The sequence below is a fragment of the Scyliorhinus torazame genome, chromosome 2 (genome assembly GCF_047496885.1).
Source record: "Scyliorhinus torazame isolate Kashiwa2021f chromosome 2, sScyTor2.1, whole genome shotgun sequence".
Lineage (NCBI taxonomy): Eukaryota > Metazoa > Chordata > Chondrichthyes > Carcharhiniformes > Scyliorhinidae > Scyliorhinus > Scyliorhinus torazame.
Window position 1 is genome coordinate 118,446,409 of NC_092708.1, and position 25,053 is coordinate 118,471,461.

The following is a 25,053-nucleotide window of genomic DNA, read 5'->3' on the forward strand; positions in this document are numbered from 1 at the left end:
ACCTAATGATACATCCAATGTACGCAGCTTAATATCATGTGAAATAAACTGAATAGGCTTGGCACTGGCATCTATGATGGTGGATAAGGGCTTCATCAGATAAAATGTCACCACCTGAAATGTTAACTGTTTCTCTCTCCACAGATGCTGTCAGACTGGTGTATTTTCACATTATCTGTTTTTCTTCAAAAATGGAACTCGCTACCACCAGTGGTTGAGTGAAGTAGCACTGATATATTTTAAAGAAAGCTAGATATTCATAAGGCAGAAAGAAGTAGCAGAACACGTTGCCAATGGTTAGATGAAGTAAGGTAGGTGGTTTGTGTGGGGCATTAACACTGGCATGGATCAGTTGCGTCACATGAACTATTTCTGTTATTGCATGTAATTCTATAATTCTCAAGGAAGTCAGAGAGGAAATAGCAGAATTGTTGACTACAATCTTTCAATAATCCTTGTTTATGGAAGTTGTGTCACAGGACTGGATAGGTTCCAACACAATCTCTCTGTTCAAAATGCGAGAAGCAAGAACCCAGGTAATGGCACACTACTAAGCTTAACATTGAGTGTAAAGATTCTAAAGTCCATAATACAGGATAAAATTAATGTACTCTTAAAACTCAGATTAGCATTAGGTAATATATTTGTTACTAGCAAGTAATGCCTGAAAAAATAATAGTTTGTTGCAGAAATAACTGGGAGTATTATAAATGGGCGGCACGGTAGCACAATGGTTAGCACTGTTGCTTCACAGCGCCATGGACCTGGGTTCCATTCCCGGCTTGGGTCACTGTCTGTGCGGAGTCTGCACGTTCTCCCCATGTCTGCTCCGGTTTCCTCTGGGCGCTCTGGTTTCCTCCCACAAGTCCCGAAAGACGTGCTTGTTAGGTGAATTGGAAATTCTGAATTCCCCCTCAGTTTACCCGAATTGGCGCTATAGTGTGGCAACTAGGGGATTTTCATACTAACTTCATTTCAGTGTCAATGTAAGCCTATTTGTGACACTAATAAAGATTATTAAATGTAATCATAATGAGCAAGTAAAAAAAGTAAAGTCGGCATAGTCCCAGATGATCATCGGCTGCTTTCCCCATGAGGAGGAGAGCTGACTGGTGGTGATTTAACCTGAGGACCAATACACCTCAGGTGAGTGACAAGGTTGAGAAGGCGGGCCTTCATGAATAACCTCAGCTGGTATGGGAATTGAACCTGCGCTATTGGCCTTGCTCTGCATCACGACCCAGCTTTCCAGCCAACTGAGCTAAACCGGCCCCTTTACCATTAATTTACTATTAATAATTAATAATTTTTATAAAAATATTGTTATTCTCCTTTTTTACATTTTCTTACTATTAATAATTAATGCCATGAATATTGCATATATGGATTTCCAAAGGGTAATATATATGGTACTGCATTGAAGGCCTGTTAATACAGTTAAGGTGCACTGCATTGAAGGGAAAGAGGGCAGGTATTTGTTTGATAGACTGGAGACATCCCAAGGATGAGAGATGGAATCATGTTTTTTCTCAAATATATATAGTTTTTATATATCTAAAAAAAGCATCTGGATTTGGTGCCACTATATCAACATTTGCAGACAATATGAAAATAGGGAATATAGTTAACAGTAAAAAAAACTGCAAGTGACTTCAAAAGTCAAAGTTTGAAGATTGGACATATGGATGTCAAATAAAATTGACAGTATTGTAGAGAATGTATGGTATTATACAATGGAGAGAATATATACCCTAAGTGGTGGTATAAAAGAAGTAGCAGATGGAATATGCCAAGCTTGGAGGCTACAAATACTGCTTATGACATTTGTTCTCATATTTCTCTTCCAATCTATGCAGGGGATAGCAATTTGAGACTCAAAAACTTGACAATTATTTGTATGCAGCAAATAAACTATCGAACTATCCACCTTTATGTTTAATCAGAATACTTCGCTCAGGCAGAGCGAGACAACTTTACATTTCTTTTATTTTAAGATGTATGTTGAAATGTATCTGATACTAATCTTTTCGGGAAGTGTGCTGAAAATGTTTCTTTCTGTTTCCTTTGAGGTGAGGTCTTAAAGAAAGACTATTATTACTCAACAGAGGTCAGCAGATTGGGTTGGGGAATGTATTTCTGCAATCCTGGGTGTAGTTAAATGCACCAGAAAAAAGGTCACAATTCACTTCACTTGTGCTCTCACCACTGCTTGGATTCCTCCCAAGGGCAACTGTAAATTAACTTGGAGCATTAAGCATTATTGATAAATTTGGTAGGACAGCTGAGCTGAGAAGAAATAATACTAAAACTATTGCCACCAAGTGCAATGGTAAATCATAACAGGAAAAACTTACAGGAAGTAAAACAGGAATTGTGCTGTACATGTAAAAGGTATTGGCAGGTCAAGTGCTGACAGTGAGGCAGAGGGTACACTATTTTACAACAGTGGGAATGTTATTAACAATGTGTAACTGGTAAGGTTTAATAAACAGTAAGTATAACAAACCAAGGAAAGCACTTGCTTTCCTGTGAATCAAATTAAAATAAATAAACGGAGTAGGTATATTGGTAAAGTGAGATTCTGGACACCCAAGGAGTCGAGGACAATTAAGCTAAATTATAATAATCTTTATTAGTGTCACAAGTAGGCTTACATTAACACTGCAATGAAGTTGCTGTGAACAGCGCCTATTCGGATACTCTGAGGGAGAGTTTTGATTGTCCAATTCACCTAACAAGCACGTCTTTTGGGACTTGTGGGAGGAAACCGGAACTCCCGGAGGAAACCCACGCAAACAAGGGGAGAACGTGCAGACTCCGCACAGACAGTGAACAAGCCGAGAATTGAATCCAGGTCCCTGGCGCTGTAAAGCAACAGTGCTATCCACTGTGCTACCGTGTCGCCTCTTTAGATTAATTGCCCCTTAGTGTCCAAAGATGTGCAGGTTAGGTGGACTTATGGGCTCGTGGGAATACATCCTAGATAGAGTGCTCTTTGGAGGGTTGGTGCTGACTCGATGGGCCAAACAGACTCCCCTTCTGCACTGTATGGATTCTATGATTCTATTCTATGAAGCAGCCCCGGGATAGTCAATTTGAAAATGGTAGAGCAGAAGAGAGAGAGGCAGTGGAGGATAAAGGATTAGGAATTAGCATAGCAAAACATCTATTTTACAATAGTTGGGGGAAAATGCTTCAAGTGGGACGTGCTGAGATGGAACGTGTAACTAGCATTCTGAGATGGGAAAAGGTTGGCAATGAGAAAATGACCAGTAACAAACTAAATTAATTTGAAATGTGTACGGGTGGAGAGCATTGGGAAAGGGCAACAGTGAATATTTAAATAGCAAACTAAGTGGGAGAAAAGAGAGGCTGCAGAGGTACACTGGGCAAAAATAAACCTTTCGAGATCATATTGCAAATTATTAGTGAAATAAGGAATAGTAGGCTATTATAGTCATGTGGGAGTCAGCAGGAGGTAGATATTTGACAGGCAGTGCTGGAATACTTGAATTCAAGACACGAGGAGAAAGGAAGAGTGATGATGTCTCAGATAAAATGAGGGAGAGTAGGATGAATGGTGGTGAGAGAATTTCAAGGCTGAGTGAGCTTAAGGAGGTTTGGTATAAATGTTTTGGAAAGATTTTAAATTTAAATAGAGACAATAGGAATGTACAATTTCCAAGCACGTTGGCTGAGAGCTTCATTTCAAGATGTTTCTCAATATTTAGATCTTTTTTTTTTTTTAAACGGGGTTAACATTTTTGCAGGAAAGAGTGCATTAAAATAAGGTGGAGGCATGTAGAATTCAAAGCAACAGCATTTCAGACACAGGAAGGAGAACAGTTTTAATGGTGGCTCAGATTTCCAGCTGAAGAAGGCCTTCAAGAATTCTCCAGTCGTCAGGATTGACTTTTCCCGCTGGCAGCGCACCTCCGCCAGTGGGTTTCCCGACGGCACGGTGGTTTCAATCGGAAATCCCATTGAGAAGTGGTGGGAGGATGGAATCCCGGCACCAGCAAAAAGCATGCCGCTGAGAAACACGCGGCTGGGGGACCGGAGAATCCCACCCTTCTTGTTTTTTAAATTAGTTTTAGGCAGATCAGAGAAGCAAATAAATAGACAACTATAACACTTACCTGGAGGCCCAGGACGCAGGGAAGTTAGGTGCTGGAAAATGGCAGGTGGCATTGGATAATGTGTGCCACAATTTAATGTAGAAGACAAAAGCCTACACTTTCCCACTGTTAACAGAGGAATCTGCACATTTGTAAATTCTAATTTACGGTTTGTGGGCAGAAAGTGCACACCACACATCACTCTCACTTATTTTAACACAGTCTGGATTCACAATGAAATAACGGCTTTTGCTTCAAGTTTTTTTTGATTATCCAGATCATGAATCCAAAGTTGTGCAGGTTAGGTGGATTGGCCATGATAAATTGCCCTTAGTGTCCCAAATTGCCCTTAGTGTTGGGTGGGGTTACTGGGTTATGTGGATAGGGTGGAGGTGTTGACCTTGGGTAGGGTGCTCTTTCCAAGAGCCGGTACAGACTCAATGGGCCGAATGGCCTCCTTCTGCACTGTAAATTCTATGATAAAACTCTATGATGAATGGCATGACGTTTTTAATATTTTTCCTCCATATACAGGGAAAAAAGAATGCAAAAAATACACTATCCCTTTATGAAATCTAAATGCTATGCAGTCAGCATGATCTTTTCTCATTCTGCTCCATACAAGATCGGATTCTGCCCTCCATTCTTAATTATTTGCCTGGAGCAGACAGCATTGAGCCTAAACGTAACAGCAAAAGCACTGAAATGTAATACAAGAAAACAGCGAAGTAGCTCCATGTCATTTGAAACCATATAACAAAAACACAGGTTTTGAAGAAGCTTTGCAGTGGAAATTGAACCTTCAAAGAACTATGAAGACGATAACCTAAAGTAAGTAATGTTAAATTCTTCCTCAAGCACTAATCAAGGCATACAAATGGGATATCTAAATAGAAGCATACGGAAACAGAAGAGAAAATATCAGTGGAATTCTGAGGACTTCTTCAGGCCATATTAGATACAGTTATGCTAAAGTCCACAGCAAGTGTCTGTCATTATCTCTCAGGTTAGGACAACAATGCTTAATGCTCCAAGTTTCAGCCTTGTGGATGGCCTCAGAAGAAATCTGCCACTTGTCAGCCCAAGTAATGGTCAGTGCATACAAGTAGAGACCCATGACTTTTCCTGTTGGATTTAACTCTGAGAGCAGAAAAACATTCCACTCCAATCACTGATCCTTCTTTAAGGCTTAATTTTAAACAAAACAATAACGAAAATCTTTCATCAATCCACATAAAAGGTTAAATATCTTGTGCATTTTAACAGACGTTCCTTTACAAAAGAAGAAATGTAAAGTTGGAGATAAATTCTCAGTGTGATTGCCTGACAGAATACATTGATTTTTTTTTAAGAAGTGGATAGTTTGAGAACAATTTCATGTGTACCAAATAATGCTAAATTTTACTTGGATAGGTCTCCAGTTACTATCCCCTGCATAGACTGGAACTGAAATACTTTAATGAAAAAACAAGTTTCAAGTAAATTTGTAGTCCTGGGACCGATATGCATCATCCATTCTACCTCCAACCCCTTACCAGTTTTCCAAAATGTTTCTGATTATGTAACAAACCATAGACTTGTTCAAAATTATTCGGATAAGATGAAACCGTTTTATAGAGAGAGCTAATAGAGGTTGAGATAGGAGAGCCATCTGCTTACCATAACAGAATAAAACAATATCAGGGTATGGTACAGATGAAGAACCAATAGGCAGCAGAACGGGAAAATTAACTGACAATTCAAAATGCACATTTGTTTTTAAAAGGTAGTATTTCCATAGAATTTCTACAATGCAGAAAGAGGCCATTCGGCCCATCAAGTCTACACAGACCCTCTGAAGAGCACCCTACCTAAGCCCATTCCATTGCCATATCCCGTTACCCCACTTAACCTGCACATCTCTGGACACTAAGGGGCAATTTTAGTATGGCCAAATCCACCATCTTTGGACTTTGCAGACACGGGGAGAACGTGCAGACTCCACACAGTCACCCAAGGCCAGAATTGAACCCAGGTCCTGGCGCTTTGAGGCAGCAGTGCTAACCACTGTGCCACCCTAAGACACAGAAATAAATAAACAAGGACAAATGTGACATCGGTGCATATAGATAAAAATGTGATTGCCAGGATCAGTCAAATTGAATTAGTTTGTTGAAAAGTAAAATCTGTGCAAGTTAGAACTCCAATTACTCTTAATTATTTCAGTTTTTAACATCGCCATTGGCATCATGTAACTGGTGAGTTTTATTTAGCAAAATATAAACTCAGAAAGATGGACTCAAAGAACAAGGAACAAAGAAATGTACAGCACAGGAACAGGCCCTACGGCCCTCCAAGCCTGTGCCGACCATGCTGCCCTTCTAAACTAAAATCTTCAACACTTCCTGGGTCCGTATATCTCTATTCCCATCCTATTCATGTATTTGTCAAGATGCCCCTTAAATGTCACTATCGTCCCTGCTTCCACTACCTCCTCCGGTAGCGAGTTCCAGGCACCCATTACCCTCTGTGTAAAAAAAACTTGCCTCTCCTCGTACATCTCATCTAAACCTTGCCCCTCGCACCTTAAACCCATGCCCTCTAGTAATTGACCCCTCTTCCCGGGGAAAAAGCCTCTGAGAATCCACTCTGCCTATGCCTCATAATTTTGTGGACCTCTATCAGGTCGCCCCTCAACCTCCGCCGTTCCAGTGAGAACAAACCAAGTTTATTCAACCGCTCCTCATAGCTAATGCCCTCCATACCAGGCAACATCCTGGTAAATCTCTTCTGCACCCTCTCTAAAGCCTCCACATCCTTCTGGTAGTGTGGCGACCAGAATTGAACACCTCAGTGTGGCCTAACTAAGGTTCTATACAGCTGCAACATGACTTACCAATTCGTATACTCAATGCCCCGGCCAATGAAGGCAAGCATGCCGTATGCCTTCTTGACTACCTTCTCCACCTGTGTTGCCCCTTTCAGTGACCTGTGGACCTGTACACCTAGATCTCTCTGACTGTCAATACTCTTGAGGGTTCTACCATTCACTGTATATTCCTACCTGCATTAGACCTTCCAAAATGCATTACTTCACACTGTCCGGATTAAACTCCATCTGCCATCTCTCCGCCCAAGTCTCCAGACAATCTAAATCCTGCTGTATCCTCTGACAGTCCTCATCGCTATCCGCAATTCCACCAAACTTTGTGTCGTCTGCAAACTTACTAATCAGACCAGTTACATTTTCCTCCAAATCATTATAAATACTACGACCAGCAAAGGTCCCAGCACTGATCCCTGTGGAACACCGCTAGTCACAGCCCTCCAATCAGAAAAGCACTCTTCCATTGCTACTCTCTGCCTACTATGACTTAGCCAGTTCTGTATCCATCTTGCCGGCTCACCCCTGATCCCGTGTGACTTCACCTTTTGTACCAGTCTGCCATGAGGGACCTTGTCAAAGGCCTTACTGAAGTCCATATAGACAACAACCACTGCCCTACCTGCATCAATCATCTTTGTGACCTCTATCAAGTTAGTGAGACACGACCTCCCCTTCACAAAACCGTGCTGCCTCTCGTTAATACGTCCATTTGCTTCCAAATGGGAGTAGATCCTGTCTTGAAGAATTCTCTCCAGTAATTTCCCTACCATTGACGTAAGGCTCACTGGCCTGTAGTTCCCTGGATTATCCTTGCTACCCTTCTTAAACAAAGGAACAACATTGGCTATTCTCCAGTCCTCCGGGACATCACCTGAAGACAGTGAGGATCCATTGGTTACACTTGCTGGAGGTCTAGTCGACCGGAACGCTGGAAGAGTCACAGATCTGCCACATCTCACAGTTGGAGCACTGCACCCCGCTGAGTGACATTTAAGCACTAATTAATTAATTTAAAATAAACACTTGAATTGTTAGATTGAGTTACAATTAACTATATGGCCCTGACGCTGGATGATTTTTACTGTAAAATTAAATGCTAAATACCGATCACTGCCCTCAGGTTTAGTTACTCAGTTTTCTGTACTCATCGCAACACTTTGGACAGCTTTTATATAGCGATAGATTTCCAGGCCTTTTAAAATACCCTTAGCCAGGAACATCCACTAAAGTACATCCATCAAGTTTAAAGTTATAACCCACTATAAAAAATATTGAACTGAACAGTGCAAGGTATTAATTTGCAAAGCCTCATGATACAAACTGAAGAGATGTAAAACAATTATATGCAATACTTACACAGCCACCAGCAAGGATTTCTGCAGCAAGAGCAATCGAGCCCTCTCTTTGAGTGAACTTGTCTCTCACAAAATCATTTACCTGTTAAAGAGAAATTGGACAAGGATATCTCATGTAAGACATGGTGTACTCATGGTTGAAGAGATTTCTCTCCCTTCTACTCCCTTTGTCAGGCTTCCAAACCCGTTGTAGATGGTGAACAGGCAATTTATTGCTAGTTCATTGGGCAGGCTGTCCTGAAACTAGTTACTAGGAGGTGCCATAAGTGTCCAAAAGTAGATCTTCCACAGACCTTCTTTCCCTTCAAGTAGCGGTGTCTGATAACTGCTGCTTTACCTACATCACTTCAGATATAAGTGGTCTGGTCGAGCAGAACTCACAGAGGGAGTTGTAGGCAACACCAAGAACCAGAACTCAACTGCTAAAAGGTAGAAATATTTCTAATAGCAATGGTTATGAAAGGTATGCATTGCATCTTTCACATCCAATCTACTGAAATCAGGGGGGGGGTCCTCTGGTCCGGCAGCCATGTGTTCTTGGCCGTGCACCGTTCGCTGGCAGCGGGATTCTATCTTCCTGTCGATTCGATCGTTCAATGGATTTCTCATTGTAACCACGCCACGCCTCAGCGAAACCCACTGGCGGGAGTGCGCGAACGGCAGGTTAACTGAATCACAACGTCCTGAGAATTCCGGCCCAGATTTCATCTCATTACATAGGATACAATATTGGTGTAGAACAAGTCATCTTTTTAGGCAAACCAAATTCAACGTTTAACAGAAATTATTTCATTCTGAAATCATCGGTCAAAAAATGCAAGCTCCATAGAAGACAAATATTGGATTTTCCTCATTTGGTTGGTTTAACCAAAAATTGCTGGGCTTTAGACAGATTTATATAGCTTGCGCTGTTTGGCATTACATTTTCCTAGGTTAGGCGATTTCCATAGTCTCAACTGCAGCTTTGGATGGATCTAAAAGAACAGACTATAGTTGGAAAAAAATATATGCATACAAAATTTAGAGGGATCAGAACAATTAAAGGCATGTGCCAAAACAAGGTGACAAAAGTTCTGAAAGCCTCTGGAAGTATTTCATTGTATCTGAAGCAATTATCAGCTGTTTTTAAAGCTAAAGTAGCAAAAGACTAAGAAAAATATAACAGGTAACAGTAAAGGCAGGAAAACTGCAATGCACAAACATGAATCTGCCGTCAAACTGTGGAGCAGCTGGTCCCATTTGATGGCTACCTTAAAGTAGCAGTGCTGTTGTATAAGATGGTTTGCTCTCAGGCAAAGAACCATACCCATAGATCAGGACAGCAGCACAGCTGCAAGTTGACGATTGCTGTCAGTGAATGCTATGTGGTAGCTGTGAACATCAGCACTCAGCACATACTGCTTTTACCTTCCTGTTGACCCAGACCCTGAAAAAGCAGTTCCTCAAGTAGGCGTGTCAGAACCTTTCACCAGCATGAATGTTCTGCCAAATCAAGTATTTTCTCCATTGTTTGCAGAAACACAAAACATTTCTCATAAAGCATGACCTGCCTGTTATCACTGTCTAGGTCCTTGTTTATTTTCAGACACATCAGATAAGGGGGAATTCCCCAATAATGGAATTGGCAGAGATACGTTTGGGCAAATAATCATTTACATAAATTGGTAAAGAATAAAGAACAATTCAGCACAGGAACAGGCCCTTCAGCCCTCGCAGCTTGTACCAGTCATGATACCACCCTTGGCCAAAACCCTCAGCACTTCCTAGTGCCATATCCCTCTATACCCATCTTATTCATGTATTTGTCGATCCAAAGATCCAATTCAAGAGCGAACTATACGGTAAATGAAAAAGCCCTGGGGAAAATTGATGTACAGAAAGATCTGGGTGTTCAGGTCCATTGTACCCTGAAAGTGACTGCGCAGGTCGATAAAATGGTCAAGGGATACGGCATGCTTTCCTTCATCGGAAGGGGTATTGAGTACAAGAGTTGGCAGGTCATGTTACAGTTGTATAAGACTTTGGTTCGGCCACATTTGGAATACTGCGTACAGTTCTGGTCGCCACATTGCCAAAAGGACGTGGATGCTTTGGAGAGGGTGCAGAGGAGGTTCACCAGGATGTTGCCTGGTATGGAGGGCGCTAGCTATGAAGGGAGGTTGAGTAGATTAGGATTATTTTCATTGGAAAGACAGAGGGTGAGGAGGGACCTCATTGAGGTCTACTAAATCATGAGAGGTATAGACAGGGTGGATAGCAAGAAGATTTTTCCCCAGAGTGGGGGATTCAATTACTAGGGGTCATGAGGTCAAGGTGAGAGGGGAAAAGTTTAAGGGAGATATGCGTGGAAAGTTCTTTACGCAGAGGGTGGTGGGTGCCTGGAACGCATTGCCGGCGAAGGTGGTAGAGGCGGGCACGATAGCATCATTTAAGATATATCGAGACAGATACATGAATGGGCAGGGAGCAGAGGGATACAGATCTTTAGAAAATAGGCAAGTTTTAGATAGAGGATCTGGAGCGGCGCAGGCTTGGAGGGCCGAAGGGCCTGTTCCTGTGCTGTAATTTTTCTTTGTTCTTTGAGATGTCTTTTGAACGACGTTAATGCATCTGCTTCCACAACCTCCCCTGGCATCGCGTTCCAGGCACTCACCCTCTGTAGAAAAAAACCTGCTTCTCACATCTCCTTTAAACTTTGCTCCACTGATCTTAAACCTATGCCCCCTAGTGACTGACCCCTCCACCCTGAGAAAGAGGGCCTGCCCATCCACTCTATCCATGCCTCTCACAATCTTGTAGACCTCTATCAGGTCACTGCTCAAACTCCCTCGTTGGAACGAAAACAGTCCAGAGTCTATTCAGCCTCTCCGCATAGCTAACACCCTCCAGATCAAGCAACATCCTGGGAAATTTCCTCTGCACCCTCTCCAGAGCCTCCACATCCTTCTGATAGTGTGCCAACCAGAATTGTGCGCAATATTCCAAGTGTGGCCTTACCAAGGTTCTATACAACTGCAGCATGACTTGCCAGTTTTATACTCGATGCCCCATCCAATGAAGGCAAGCATTTCCTGATTACCTTGTCCACTTGTGTTGCTACGTTCAAAGATCTGTGGACCTGTACGCCCAGATCTCTCTGACTTTCTATATTCCCAAGAGTTTTGCCATTTACGGTATATTTCCCCTCTATGTTAGACCTACCAAAAAGCATTACCTCACATTTGTCCGGATTACACTCCATTTGCCATTTCTCTGCCCAAGTCTCCAACCCATCTATGTCCTGCTGTATCCTCTGACAATCCTCAACACTATCTGCCACTCCACTAACCTTGGTATCATCCGCAAACTTACTAATCAGACCAGCTACATTTTCCTCCAAATCGTTTCTGTATACTACAAACAACAGAGGCCCCAGCACCGATCCGTGTGAAACACCACCAGTCACAACCTTCCATTCAGGAAAACACCCTTCTAATGCTACCCTCTGCCTTCTGTGGCCGAGCCAGTTCTGTATCCATCTTGCCACCTCACCTCTGATCCTGTGTGACTTCACCTTTTGTACCAGTCTGCCATGAGGCATCTTGTCCACGGTTTTACTGAAGTCCATGTAAATAACATCCACCACCCTCCCTTCATCAATCATCTTTGTCACCTCCTCAAAAAGACAGATCAAATTAGTGAGGCATGACCTCCCCTTCACATAACCATGCTGTCTATCGCTAATGAGTCCATTTGTTTCCAAATGGGTATAAATCCTGTCCCTGAGAATTCTCTCCAATAATTTACCTACTATCGACGTGAGGCTCACCGGTCTATAGTTTCCTGGATTATCCCTGCTACCTTTCTTTTTTTTTATTAAATATTTTATTGAAAATTTTTGGTCAACCAACACAGTACATTGTGCATCCTTTACACAATATTATAACAACACAACTAACAATGACCTCTTTTATAAACAAAAAAAAAAAAAAAATGAATAAATAATAAATAACAAAAATGAAAACTAGCCCTAATTGGCAACTGCCTTGTCACAAGTAACACTCTCCAAAAATAGAATTTAACAGTCCAATATATAATTATCTGTAGCAACGACCTATACATACTATACAGTATATATTAACAACCCTGAGAGTCCTTCTGGTTCCTCTCTCCCCCCCCCCCCCCCCCCCCCCCGATCCTGGGCTGCTGCTGCTGCCTTCTTTTTCCCATTCCGTCTATCTTTCTGCGAGGTATTCGACGAACGGTTGCCACCGCCTGGTGAACCCTTGAGCCGACCCCCTTAGGACGAACTTAATCCGCTCTAGCTTTATAAACCCCGCCATGTCATTTATCCAGGTCTCCACCCCCGGGGGCTTGGCTTCTTTCCACATTAGCAATATCCTGCGCCGGGCTACTAGGGACGCAAAGGCCAAAACATCGGCCTCTCTCGCCTCCTGCACTCCCGGTTCTTGTGCAACCCCAAATATAGCCAACCCCCAGCTTGGTTCGACCCGGACTCCTACTACTTTTGAAAGCACCTTTGTCACCCCCATCCAAAACCCCTGTAGTGCCGGGCATGACCAAAACATATGGGTATGATTCGCTGGGCTTCTCGAGCACCTCGCACACCTATCCTTCACCCCAAAAAATTTACTGAGCCGTGCTCCAGTCATATGTGCCCTGTGTAATACCTTAAACTGAATCAGGCTTAGCCTGGCACACGAGGACGACGAGTTTACCCTACTTAGGGCATCTGCCCACAGCCCCTCCTCGATCTCCTCCCCCAGCTCTTCTTCCCATTTCCCTTTTAGTTCATCTACCATAGTCTCCCCTTCGTCCCTCATTTCCCTATATATATCTGACACCTTACCATCCCCCACCCATGTCTTTGAGATCACTCTGTCCTGCACCTCTTGTGTCGGGAGCTGCGGGAATTCCCTCACCTGTTGCCTCGCAAAAGCCCTCAGTTGCATATACCTGAATGCATTCCCTTGGGGCAACCCATATTTCTCGGTCAGCGCTCCCAGACTCGCGAACTTCCCATCCACAAACAGATCTTTCAGTTGCGTTATTCCTGCTCTTTGCCACATTCCATATCCCCCATCCATTCCCCCCGGGGCAAACCTGTGGTTGTTTCTTATCGGGGACCCCCCCAAGGCTCCAGTCTTTCCCCTATGCCGTCTCCACTGTCCCCAAATCTTCAGTGTAGCCACCACCACCGGGCTTGTGGTGTAGTTCCTCGGTGAGAACGGCAATGGGGCTGTCACCATAGCCTGTAGGCTAGTCCCCCTACAGGACGCCCTCTCTAATCTCTTCCACGCCGCTCCCTCCTCCTCTCCCATCCACTTACTCACCATTGAAATATTAGCGGCCCAATAATACTCACTTAGGCTCGGTAGTGCCAGCCCCCACCTATCCCTGCTACGCTGTAAGAATCCCTTCCTCACTCTCGGGGTCTTCCCGGCCCACACAAAACCCATGATGCTCTTTTCAATCCTTTTTAAAAAAGCCTTCGTAATCACCACCGGGAGGCACTGAAACACAAAGAGGAATCTCGGGAGGACCACTGACAGGGATACCATATCCCATCTCTTGAAATCCTCCTCCATCTGTTCCATCAACCGCGTTAAATTTAACCTATGCAATGTGCCCCAATTCTTAGCTATCTGGATCCCCAGGTAACGAAAGTCCCTTGTTACCTTCCTCAACGGTAGGTCCTCTATTTCTCTACTCTGCTCCCCTGGATGCACCACAAACAACTCACTTTTCCCCATGTTCAATTTATACCCTGGAAAATCTCCAAACTCCCCAAGTATCCGCATTATTTCTGGCATCCCCTCCGCCGGGTCCGCCACGTATAGTAGCAAATCGTCCGCATACAAAGATACCCGGTGCTCTTCTCCTCCCCTAAGTACTCCCCTCCACTTCTTGGAACCCCTCAACGCTATCGCCAGGGGCTCAATCGCCAGTGCAAACAATAATGGGGACAGAGGGCATCCCTGCCTTGTCCCTCTATGGAGCCGAAAATATGCAGATCCCCGTCCATTCGTGACCACGCTCGCCACTGGGGCCCTATACAACAGCTGCACCCATCTAACATACCCCTCTCCAAAACCAAATCTCCTCAACACCTCCCACAAATAATCCCACTCCACTCTATCAAATGCTTTCTCGGCATCCATCGCCACTACTATCTCCGTTTCTCCCTCTGGTGGGGCCATCATCATTACCCCTAACAACCTCCGTATATTCGTGTTCAGCTGTCTCCCCTTCACAAACCCAGTTTGGTCCTCGTGGACCACCCCCGGGACACATTCCTCTATTCTCATTGCCATTACCTTGGCCAGGACCTTGGCATCTACATTTAGGAGGGAAATAGGTCTATAGGACCCGCATTGTAGCGGGTCCTTTTCCTTCTTTAAGAGAAGCGATATCGTTGCTTCAGACATAGTCGGGGGCAGTTGTCCCCTTTCCTTTGCCTCATTAAAGGTCCTCGTCAGTACCGGGGCGAGCAAGTCCACATATTTTCTATAGAATTCGACTGGGAATCCATCCGGTCCCGGGGCCTTTCCCGCCTGCATGCTCCTAATTCCTTTCACCACTTCTTCTACCTCGATCTGTGCTCCCAGTCCCACCCTTTCCTGCTCTTCCACCTTGGGAAATTCCAGCCGATCCAAGAAGCCCATCATTCTGTCCCTCCCATCCGGGGGTTGAGCTTCATATAATTTTTTATAAAATGTCTTGAACACTCCATTCACTCTCTCCGCTCCCCGCTCCATCTCTCCTTCCTCATCCCTCACTCCCCCTATTTCCCTCGCTGCTCCCCTTTTCCTCAATTGGTGTGCCAGCAACCTGCTCGCCTTCTCCCCATATTCGTACTGTACACCCTGTGCCTTCCTCCATTGTGCCTCTGCAGTGCCTGTAGTCAGCAAGTCAAATTCTACATGTAGCTTTTGCCTTTCCCTGTACAGTCCCTCCTCCGGTGCTTCCGCATATTGTCTGTCCACCCTCAAAAGTTCTTGCAGCAACCGCTCCCGTTCCTTACTCTCCTGCTTCCCTTTATGTGCCCTTATTGATATCAGCTCCCCTCTAACCACCGCCTTCAACCCCTCCCAGACCACTCCCACCTGGACCTCCCCATTATCATTGAGTTCCAAGTACTTTTCAATGCACCCCCTCACCCTTAGACACACCCCCTCATCTGCCATTAGTCCCATGTCCATTCTCCAGGGTGGGCGCCCTCCTGTTTCCTCCCCTATCTCCAAGTCCATCCAGTGTGGAGCGTGATCCGAAATGGCTATAGCCGTATACTCCGTTCCCCTCACCTTCGGGATCAATGCCCTACCCAGCACAAAAAAGTCTATTCGCGAGTAGACTTTATGGACATAGGAGAAAAACGAGAACTCCTTACTCCTAGGTCTGCTAAATCTCCACGGGTCTACACCTCCCATCTGCTCCATAAAATCTTTAAGTACCTTGGCTGCTGCCGGCCTCCTTCCAGTCCTGGACTACGACCTATCCAGCCCTGGTTCCAACACCGTATTAAAATCTCCCCCCATTATCAGCTTTCCCATCTCTAGGTCCGGAATGCGTCCTAGCATCCGCCTCATAAAATTGGCATCATCCCAGTTCGGGGCATATACGTTTACCAAAACCACCGTCTCCCCCTGTAGTTTGCCACTCACCATCACGTATCTGCCCCCGTTATCCGCCACTATAGTCTTTGTCTCGAACATTACCCGCTTCCCCACTAATATAGCCACCCCCCTGTTTTTCGCATCTAGCCCCGAATGGAACACCTGCCCCACCCATCCTTTGCGTAGCCTAACCTGGTCTATCAGTTTCAGGTGCGTTTCCTGTAACATAACCACATCTGCCTTAAGTTTCTTAAGGTGTGCGAGTACCCGTGCCCTCTTTATCGGCCCGTTCAGCCCTCTCACGTTCCACGTGATCAGCCGAGTTGGGGGGCTTCCTACCCCCCCCCCCCCCCCCGCCCCCTTGTCGATTAGCCATCACCTTTTTCCAGCTCCTCACCCGGTTCCCACGCAGCTTCATCTCCCCCAGGCGGTGCCCCCCCGCCCATCCTCTCCCATACCAGCTCCCCCCTCTCCCCAGCAGCAGCAACCCAGTAATTCCCCCCTCCCACCCCCCCCGCTAGATCCCCCGCTAGCGTAATTACTCCCCCCATGTTGCTCCCAGAAGTCAGCAAACTCTGGCTGACCTCGACTTCCCCCCGTGACCTCGGCTCGCACCGTGCGACGCCCCCTCCTTCCTGCTTCTCTATTCCCGCCATGATTATCATAGCGCGGGAACCAAGCCCGCGCTTCTCCCTTGGCCCCGCCCCCAATGGCCAACGCCCCATCTCCTCCACCTCCCCTCCTCCCCCCATCACCACCTGTGGGAGAGAGAAAAGTTACCACATCGCAGGATTAGTACATAAAACCCCTCTTTGCCCCCCACATTCGCCCCACCACTTTGTTCGAACGTTCTTTTTAATAACCCGCTCATTCCAGTTTTTCTTCCACAATAAAAGTCCACGCTTCATCCGCCGTCTCAAAGTAGTGGTGCCTCTCTCGATATGTGACCCACAGTCTTGCCGGTTGCAGCATTCCAAATTTTATCTTCTTTTTATGAAGCATCGCCTTGGCCCGATTAAAGCTCGCCCTCCTTCTCGCCACCTCCGCACTCCAGTCTTGATAAACGCGGATCACCGCGTTCTCCCATTTACTACTCCGAGTTTTCTTCGCCCATCTCAGGACCATTTCTCTATCCTTAAAACGGAGGAATCTCACCACTATGGCTCTGGGAATTTCTCCTGCTCTCGGTCCTCGCGCCATCACTCGGTATGCTCCCTCCACCTCCAACGGACCTGCCGGGGCCTCCGCTCCCATTAACGAGTGCAGCATCGTGCTCACATATGCCCCGACATCCGCTCCCTCCACACCTTCAGGAAGACCAAGAATCCTCAGGTTGTTCCTCCTTGCGTTGTTTTCCAGTGCCTCCAACCTTTCCACACATCGTTTCTGATGTGCCTCCTGCGTCTCCGTCTTCACCACCAGGCCCTGTATATCGTCCTCATTCTCGGCTGCCTTTGCCTTCACGACCCGAAGCTCCCGCTCCTGGGTCTTTTGTTCCTCCTTTAGCCCTTCGATCGCCTGTAGTATCGGGGCCAACAGCTCTTTCTTCATTTCCTTTTTGATCTCTTCCACACAGCATTTCAAGAACTCTTGTTGTTCAGGGCCCCATGTTAAACTGCCACCTTCCGACGCCATCTTGGTTTTTGCTTGCCTTCCTCGCCGCTGTTCTAAAGGATCCACTGCAATCTGGCCACTTCCCTCTCCTTTTTCCATCCGTATCCAGGGGGGATTCCCTTCTGGTTTACCGCACAGTGTTTTTAGCCGTCAAAATTGCCGTTGGGGCTCCTATCAAGAGCCCAAAAGTCCGTTTCACAGGGAGCTGCCGAAATGTGCGACTCAGCTGGTCATCGCCGCACCCGGAAGTCCCCCTGCTACCTTTCTTAAGCAGCAGTACCACATTAGCTATTCTCCAGTCCTCTGGGACTCACCTGTAGCCAATGAGGATGCAAAGATGTCAGTCAAGGCCCCAGCAATTTCCTCCCTTGCTTCCCTCAGTATTCTGGGGTAAATCCCATCAGGCCGAGGCGATGTATCTATCTTAATGTCTTTTAAAACACCAAACACCACCTCCTTTTCGATGCCAACATGACCGAGACTATCCACACACCCTACCCACACACCCTACCCAAGAATCATCTTCCACAAAGACCGTTTGATGAACCCTGATGCAAAGTAATCATTTAGCAGTTCACCCATTTCCTCTGGCTCAACACATAGATTCCCCCACTGTCCTTAAGTGGTCCAATCCTTTCCCTGACCACCCTCTTGCTTTTTACATATAAATAAACAGCTTTGGGATTGACCTTAATCCTACTTGCCCAGAGTTTTTCATGACCCCTCGTGGCTTTCCTAATTTCCAGCTTAAGTACCTTCCTACTTTCTTTATACTCAGGGGCTTCGTCTATCCCGCACTTCTAGACTATCCATTTACTTTTTGACGATGCTCATAATATCCCTCGTTATCCAAGAATGCCTAAACTTCCCATACTTATCCTTCGTTCTCTCAGGATCATGACTTTCCTGAATCCTAGTCAACTGTCGCTTGAAAGATTCCCACACGTCCGATGTTGATTTACCCTCCAACAGCCGCACCCAATCCAAATTCTTCAATTCCTGTCTAATGTTATTGTAATTTGCCTTTCCCCAGTTTAGCACTTTAACCTGAGGGTTACCCTCATCCCTATCCAAAACTGCCTTAAAATTTACGGAATTGTGGTCACTACTCCCAAAATGTTCCCCTACTGAAACCTCAACCACCTGTCCAGGCTCATTCGCAAATACCAGGTCCAGTAATGCCCCTTCCCGAGTTGGACTATCTACATATTGCATCAAGAAGCCATCCTGGATACACCTTACAAACCCCGTCCCATCCAAGCCCCGAGCACTAAGCGAGTCCCAGTCAATATAGGGGAAGTTAAAATACCCTACCACAACAACCCTGTTACTTTTGCACCAATCCAAAATCTTTCTACCTATCTGCTCTATCTCTCGCTAGTAGTTCGGGGGTCTATAATAAACCCCCAACACTATGATTGTTCCCTTCCTGTTCCTGGGCAGCACGGTAGCACAATGGTTAGCACTGTGGACTGTGGCTTCACAGCGCCAGGGTCCCAGGTTTGATTCCCGGCTGGGACACTGTGCAGAGTCTGCACGTTCTCCCAGTGTCTGCGTGGGTTTCCTCCCACTAGTCCCGAAAGACGTGCTGTTAGGTAATTTGGACATTCTAAATTCTCCCTCGGTGTACACGAACAGGCGCCGGAATGTGGCGACTAGGGGCTTTTCACAGTAACTTCATTGCAATGTAAGCCTACTTGTAACAATAAAAATTATTCTTATTCTATTCTGAGCTCTACCCAGATTGTCCCATTGTATGAGCCCTCCAAGATATTCTCCCGCAGTACGGCTATAATATGTTCCTTAACCAGCAATGCTACTCCCCCACCCCTTTTACATCCCCCTCTATCTCTCCTGAAGCATCTATATCCTCCAACATTCAGGTGCCAATCCTGTCCTTCCTTTAACCACGTTTCTGTGATGGCCATAACATCATAGTTCCAAGTACTAATCAGTGCTCTAAATTAATCTGCCTTACCTGCTATACATCTGGCATTGAAACAAATACACTTCAGACCACTGTATTTGAGCAGACAGAGTGATGTTGTTGTTCTCTTATTTTTGTTTTCTATTTCCCCATCAGTTATTACACCTGCTAAGCCAACGCTCTGGTTCCCATCCCCCCTGCCATACTAGTTTAAATCCTCCCGAATGACTCTAGTAAACCTCCCAGCCAGGATATTGGTGCCCCTCCAGTTTAGATGCAACCCGTTTTCACAGTAACTTCATTGCAGTGTTAATGTAATCCTACTTGTGACAATAAAGATTATTATTATTGGATAAGTCACACCTGCCCCGGAAGAGATCCCACTTGTCCAGAAATCTGAAACCCTCCCTCCAACACCACCAGTTTAGCCATGTGTTTAGCTGCACTATCCTATTTCTAGCCTTACTGGCACGTGAGATTACAACCCTAGAGGTCCTGCTTTTTAGCTTACTGCTTAACTTGCTGAACGCCTTCTGCAGGACCTCATCGCACTTCCTGCCTATGTCGTACCTTTGTGTACTACGACCTCTGCTGTTCACCCTCTCCCTTCAGAATGCTTTCTGCCCGTTCAGAGATATCCTGGGCCCTGGCACCAGGGAGACAACATACCATCCGAGAGTCTCTTTCAGGTCCACAGAAGCACCTATCTGTACCCCTAACTATATTGCTCTTTCGCTCTTTGTCCCACCCTGCTTATCAACAGAGCCAACCGTGGTGCAAAGGTTAATCAGAATCTAAGTGCCAAAAGTGGATAAAAGCAACAAGACAGGATTACTAAATGGTGAAACTACACATTGCATTTCATTTCCATATCCTTTCCAACATCTTAGGAAAACTTATTATCAAGTAACACTAAATGTCTATCGTAAACAATATTAGAAGCAGTGAACAGGATTGAATCAGCACATTTGACTGCTGCAATAACATGCTGGATGGTGCAAATGAGGAAAATCAAATTGACTGGACATGTACATGAATTTTATTTTGGAAATCTAAGCAAAAATATGATGGGTTATGTTTAACTTCTGTGTTGAAAGAATGGACAGAATGAAGGAATAATAATTTTATGTTTGAAATTTAATCCAAAAACTACAATCAGAATGAATTTGGGGTGAGGATTAAAGTTAGCCTTGTAATAATGGTGTAGAAGAAACACTGATTAAAAGCCAATTGCTGACACCTGGTGCCCACCCAATCAGGAGATATTAACAACCTCGAGAGTGCAGCTGCTCGAAAAGATACACAACTTTATAAAACACAAGTTAAATTTTATGATGGAATTGGAAATATAGCTCCACTTTTTTTCCCTTGAAATTAGTGCTGGGCTCTTAAACAGCCTTTCAGCAAAGAAGTAGGAAAAATTGCATTGTAGTATGTTTTAGAATTATTTCACAGGACATGGGTGTCATTTTTATTGGCCATTCCTAATTGCCTTTGTAAAGGGGGTGGTGAGCCACCTGCTTGTACTGCTGTGGTCCATGTGGTGTAGGTACACGCTGTTAGGGAGGGAGTTCCAGGATTTTGACCCAGCAATAGTGAAAGAACAGCAATATGGTTCCAAGCCAAGATCATGAGTGGCTTGGAGGGGAATTTTCAGATGGTGGTGTTCCCATGCATCTGCTGCCCTTGCCCTTCTAGATGGTTGTGCTCGTGAATTTGGAAGGTGCTGTCGAAGGAGTGTTAGTGAGTTCCCGCAGTGCATCTTGCAGGTGATACACACTGCTACCACTGTGCGTCGGTGGTAGAAGGGGTGAATATTGGAGGTGGGAAATGAAATGAAAATCGCCTATTGTCACAAGTAGGAATCAAATGAAGTTACTGTGAAAAGCTCCTAGTCGCCACATTCCGGCGCCTGTTCGGGGAGGCTGGTACGGGAATTGAACCCGCGCTGCTGGCCTGCCTTGGTCTGCTTTAAAGGCCAGCTATTTAGCCCTGTGCTAAACCAGCCCCTAATAAGCAAGTTGATTTGACCTGGATGGGGTTGAGTTTCTTGAGTGTTCATGGGGCTTCACGCATCCAGGCAAATAGAGAATATTCCATCACACGACTTCTGCCTTATAGATGGTGCAGGCTTTGGGGAATCGGGAGGAGAGTTACATGCTGAAGGATGCCCAGGTTCTGACCTGCTCTTATTTATATGGTATTTATATGGCTGGTCCAGTTCAGTTTTTGATCAATGATAATCCCCAGGATGTTGACAGTGGCCGATTCAGCGAGAGTAATGCCATTGACGGTCAAGGAGAGGTTGTTGGATTCTCTCTTGTTGGATGAAGATGGTCACTGTCTGGCACTTGTGTAGCATGAATGTTACTTGCCACTTATCAACTCAAGCCTGAATGGTGTCCAGGTCTTGCTGCATATGAGCATGGACTGCTTCAGCATCTGAAAGTTACAAATGGGACTGGACATTGCAAACATCTGCACTTCTGACCTTATGATGGAGGGAAGATCATTAATGAAGCAACTGAAGATAGTTGGGCCTAGGACACTACCTTAAGGAACTCCTGCAGTGATGTTTAGGGACCAAGATGATTGAACTCCAACAACCACAGCCATGTTTCTTTGTGCTTGGTATGGCTCCAACCAGTGTAGAGCTTTTCCCCTGATACCCATTGACTCCACTTTGTTAGTGCTCTTTGATACCACACTCAGTCAAATGCAGCCTTGATGTCAAGGGCAGTCAAATTTATCTCGCCTCTTAAGTTCAGCTCTTTTGTCCATGTTTGGACTAAGACTGTAATAATGCCAGGAGCCGAGTTGCCTTGACGGAACCCACACTGAGCGTCAGTGTACAGTTGTTTATGACTAAGTGCCGCTTGAAAGCGCTGTCGACAACCCCTTCCATTACTTTGCTGATGATCAAAATTAGACCAATGGGGCAACAATTGGCCGGGTTAGATTTGTCCAGGGTTCTGTGGACAGGACATATCTGGGCAGTTTTCCATAATGCTGGGTAGGTGCCAGTATTGTAGCTCGACTTAAACATCTTGGCTAAGGGCACAGTTACTTCTGGAGCACCTCTTCTGTACTATTGCTGGAATGTTGTCAGGGCTCATGGCCTTTGCAATATTCAATGCCTTCAGTCATTTCTTCATATCCTGTCATTTCTTGATATCATGTTGGGTGAATCAAATTGGCTGAAGACTAACATCTGTAATTCTGGTGACCTCAGGAGGAGGCCGAGATGGATTATCCAGTTGGCACTCTGGCTGAAGATTGTTGCAAATGCTTCGGCCTCGTCTTTTACATGAATGTGCTGGGATCCCCAATCACGGAGTCCAAAGACGCGCAGGTTAGGTGGATTGGCCATTCTAAATTGCCCTTGTCCAAAAGGTTAGATGGGAGTTATTGGGTTACGGGGATAGGGTGGAAGTGAGGGCTTAAGTGGGTTGGTGCAGACTCGATGGGCCGAATGGCCTCCTTCTGCACTGTATGTTCTAATGGAGATATTTGTGGTGCCTCCTGTTCCTGTTTAATGGTCCACCACTATTCATGACTTAATGTGACAGGTCTGCAGGGCTTAGAGCTGATTCGTTGGTTGTGGGATCATTTAGTACTGTCTATTACATGCTGGCTTTTGCTGTTTGGCATGCAAATTGTCCTGTGGTGCAGCTTCACCAGGTTGATGCCTCATTTTTAGATACTCCTGGCATTCCCTGCTGCACTCTTCATTGAACACTGCGTACACTGACAAACTTGGCTTGAAATTCAAATTCAGAAAATGGCAACAATCCCTGATAATATTTGCAATCTCATACCATAATGAGCCCAGTTCTCTGGATAGGACAAACATCTTGCAGTCAACACTAACCCTAAATAGCGGTGTTTCAAGGAAGGCATTAAAACCTCCACCCAGAGGGTAACATTTATTTGGTTAACAGCCATTCCATATCAATAGTACAGCAAGATAGCTCCTGCTGAGTCACGGTAGCGATTCTGACCTTACAACTGAGACAGTCTGGCAAGGAATATGATTGGTTCAGATTTAACCCCAAGATGTTGAAGAACAAGAATTTTCAAGGCCAGTAACTGTTCGAGAATCAGGAATAGGTTTCATATTTTTGCAACAATCCGGAATCTGATGAAATGGAAGAAACACATAGGAATCATTGGTCCTAACAGAATGGAAAACTGTTGATGATCCTTAATAAGTTATCACTCAAGCAATATGATGAAAGTTAGTTACTCTTGTAGGTAAACAGCTCCATCGCCGAACAAACCCAAGTTTTGAAAGGGGCACTTCCAAATACGATAAAATCAAGAATTCTAGAAATGTACCATAAGGAAATCAGTATTTGAAAGAGAAGGGACAGTAGAATCGTTTGAGTGCAGACTTCATCAAAATCTGAAAGTGGACTTCCGGTGGCGGCTATGAAGGAGGTCGCACATTTGGTGGCTCCCGCTCGGGTTGGACCTTTGGACCTTTTCCCCCAATTTTTTTACCAGACTTGATTTGGAAAATTGATGGTAGAGGCAATTGTTGATTGGATTCCTACATGGAGAGGCGGACTAGAAGTGCTCACAAAGGAAGAAACAGACGAACAGAGAAGGCTTGGGCTGAAGCTGCAGCGGGAGAAAGCATGGCGGATGACCGGAGTCCTGGCTTGTCAACCCAGCGGTCAACCGAGCAGCTGATGCAATTTATCCAGGAGGGCTTCGCCAAGCAGAAGCAGGAATGCTTGGTCCCGATTAAAGAATCAATTGCGCGGCTAGAAATTAGATTGGATGCCCAAGATCGGGCAATCCAGAAAGTAGAGAAGGCGCTGGCTGAGCAGGCGGAACATCAAACTGCGGTGGAGTTGGAGGTGGGGATGCCGAGAGACCAGCAGAAAAGGCTCCTGGAGAAGGATGAGGATCTAGAGAATAGGTCCCGCCGGCAGAACCCGAGAATCGTCAGTCTCCTGGAGGGGTCCGAAGGAGCGGACGCTGGGGCACACATAGCGGACATGTTCGAGAAGCTGCTGGGGGATGGGACGTTCTCCCGACCCTTGGAGGTAGACAGGGCTCACAGAGCGCTCACGAGGAAGCCACGAGTGGGGGACCCCCCCTGAGGTACTTGGACAAGGAGCGTATTTTACAGTGGGCCAGGCAGACACGGAGCTGTAAATGGGAGAACAGTATCCTGCAGATCTATCAGGATCTGAGTGCGGAGGTGGCGAGGAGAAGAGCGGGGTTCAATCAGATAAAGCCGACCCTTTTTAAGAAAAAGGTGAAGTTCGGACTGCTGTATCCGGCCCGTCTCTGGGTCACGTACGAGGAGCAACATTTTTATTTCGAGTTGGCCCAGGAAGCGATGGACTTCGCGAAAAGGAAAGGACTGGTGGCGGACTGAGGACTTTGAACTTTGCTGCAATGTTCACATTTTTAAAAGTTTCTTGTTTTTTGGACGTTATTTGTAATGCCTTCTGTATTGATTTGGGGCCAATTGCAGAGCTGAGTGAGTTAAAGTTTACATTTGCACTGATGGGGGGTGGAGGTACGTTTGTTAGATGCTGGA

General features: G+C 45.4%; 1 protein-coding gene across 5 annotated transcripts in view; it reads right to left on the reverse strand.

The window, feature by feature from the left end:
- The window catches only part of slc25a12 (solute carrier family 25 member 12), a 178,686-nt gene that overhangs the window by 53,588 nt on the left and 100,045 nt on the right, over window positions 1-25,053 (reverse strand). For all 5 annotated transcript variants that reach the window (XM_072475934.1, XM_072475935.1, XM_072475936.1 and 2 more), the window contains one exon: window positions 8,341-8,421. In XM_072475934.1, coding sequence (XP_072332035.1) covers window positions 8,341-8,421 — 81 coding nt within the window. The remainder of the gene's footprint in view (window positions 1-8,340; window positions 8,422-25,053) is intronic.